At 41.8% G+C, this 2,020-nt stretch overlaps 2 protein-coding genes across 2 annotated transcripts in view; one reads left to right on the forward strand and one right to left on the reverse strand.

Moving 5' to 3' along the window:
* The window catches only part of LOC107741420 (DNA-directed RNA polymerase II subunit GRINL1A-like), a 23,751-nt gene that overhangs the window by 3,796 nt on the left and 17,935 nt on the right, over positions 1-2,020 (forward strand). The gene's annotated exons all lie outside the window — the stretch shown is intronic.
* The window catches only part of LOC107741428 (putative nuclease HARBI1), a 1,501-nt gene continuing 288 nt past the window's right edge, over positions 808-2,020 (reverse strand). Inside the window, exons 2-4 of the mRNA XM_016554152.1 lie at positions 1,459-1,486; positions 1,266-1,377; positions 808-1,187 (exon numbers count right to left, since the gene is read on the reverse strand). Of these exons, the coding sequence (XP_016409638.1) occupies positions 808-1,187; positions 1,266-1,377; positions 1,459-1,486 (520 nt within the window). The remainder of the gene's footprint in view (positions 1,188-1,265; positions 1,378-1,458; positions 1,487-2,020) is intronic.

The following is a 2,020-nucleotide window of genomic DNA, read 5'->3' on the forward strand; positions in this document are numbered from 1 at the left end:
CTTTTTTTTTTTTTTCTTTTTTTTGTCACAAATATCGTAAACATCCACAAACATTAACGTGCGCACTTTCACAAAACCTTTAACGTTAGTAATCCTTGCTGTTTGGTATTTGTATTATCTACAAATATAATCAAGTGTTTAATTATGTTTAATGTGATCTAAGAATTCTATATTTAATGTTTTCTTCCATGTTTCTTTAGTCTTTTGTTACTACTTTCTACACCTTGGATCTCAAGGGAGTGTTGAAGCTGCAGAGGTTTACATGCATCAGTGAAACTGCTACCCCAGAGGCACCTTCTTTTTTCTTTTCAATTTTATTATTTCCTTGTCATTGTTGGACTACAAAATCGGTGGAAAGACTATATTGGAATTTAGCCACAAAGCTTGTGTTTTATTTTTTTGAACTTTGGTGGATTGTTGAAAATATGAATGTGAACCAAAGTACTAAGTTTTCTGTTTGATGCCATATTGATTGCTGAAAATATCGCTGTGAAACTGAGGTTGCATTTGTGCATTTGAACTTGAAACAGAATGCAAAGTTTTTTTTCTCTGTTTGTGTGGGTTTTTTTTCCCCCCATTAATTGTTAAATACAACTTTGAAGCTATGAACCTGAATTTATTTTGTGTGGACATTTCATTCAAATTATTATTAACTTTTCACTTAGCATTTTCAACATCAACATGAGGAGAAGAGATGGCTACTAATTTTAATAATAAATATGAATGCAATAATAAAGCCTAACACGAAACATTTCTCTCTAACAACATGAAAGGCAATTAAGGAATATGTGTAAACGTATATGATGGTCATTTTGCTTTTATTGAATGCCAAGTGAAATATTCTGCTGTGATGGCATCTCTAACAGCTCTGCCAGTTGGATGGTCCTGAGTGAAGGGGTCAATAACATCAAGGGGGAGGTGATAATCACTTGCCACCCGCTCCTTCCTTATAGTGGCTATGTTGTGGAGGATAATTTGAGATGCCCGCTCTGGTGAAACTTTTAGGTCACGAAGACAGTTAAACTGTGCCTTTAAAATGGCAAAAGTCATGTCTATCTTGAGCCTGGTTTGACTGAGGGCCAAGTTAAAGTCATGCTGTGGTTTTGTCTCGGTGTCAGGGTGGGGAGTCATCAAAAAGCTCTGGCATGCATAAGTTCTGTCTCCCACCAACAGACCATCAAACAGCCCTGTCAATGAACGGAAAAGAAAAAAGTGTCACAGTCCATTCCAGTAAAGTGTTGTCTAGAGATTGCACTTTGCCATACCTTCTTGAAAGCGCTGGCATAACAATGACTTCTCGAAGATTTGGGTGTCATGCATAGAGCCAGGCCATCTGACATCCAGATTTGTGACCATACACTGATGGTCACAAGTCATCTGTAATTAACATACAGCAGGTGAGTCCCATGGGTTAGTGTTACATTATAATGAAAATATATGCATCTTAGTAAAACCTACCTGAACATTGAGGCTATGAGTAGCCTTTCTGTTAAAGGGGTCATATGATGTTGCTAAAAAGAACATTATTTGGTGTAATGAAATGTGTTTATGCGGTTTAGGGTTCAAAAAACACATTTTCCACATACTGTACATTATTGTTTCTCTTCTATGTCCCGCCTTTCTGAAATGTGTCAATTTTTACAAAGCTCATCAGTCTGAAAAGCCAGGTGTGCTCTGATTGGCCAGCTAGCCAGAGCGTTGTGATTGGCCGAATACCTCAAGCGTGTGACGGAAATGTTACGCCCCTTACCATACTGTGAGCGGCCAGCGGGGCTAGAGTGAGCGGAGGCCGGCGGGGCTAGAGTGAGCGGAGGCCGGGCTTGAGTGAACGGCAGCCGGCGGGGCTTGAGTGAGCGGAGGCCAGGCTTGAGTGAACGGCGGCCGGGCTAGAGTGAGCGGAGGCCGGGCTTGAGTGAGCGGCGGCCGGCGGGCTTGAGAAAGGCGCGGCCGGCGAATTCGACGAAGGAGCGGGCTTGCGGCAACCACATGTGACGACCCCGGGCTGGACTCCGCTTCGTCC

Source organism: Sinocyclocheilus rhinocerous, unplaced genomic scaffold (assembly GCF_001515625.1).
Source record: "Sinocyclocheilus rhinocerous isolate Xijiao unplaced genomic scaffold, SAMN03320098_v1.1 scaffold1007, whole genome shotgun sequence".
Taxonomy (NCBI): Eukaryota; Metazoa; Chordata; class Actinopteri; order Cypriniformes; family Cyprinidae; genus Sinocyclocheilus; species Sinocyclocheilus rhinocerous.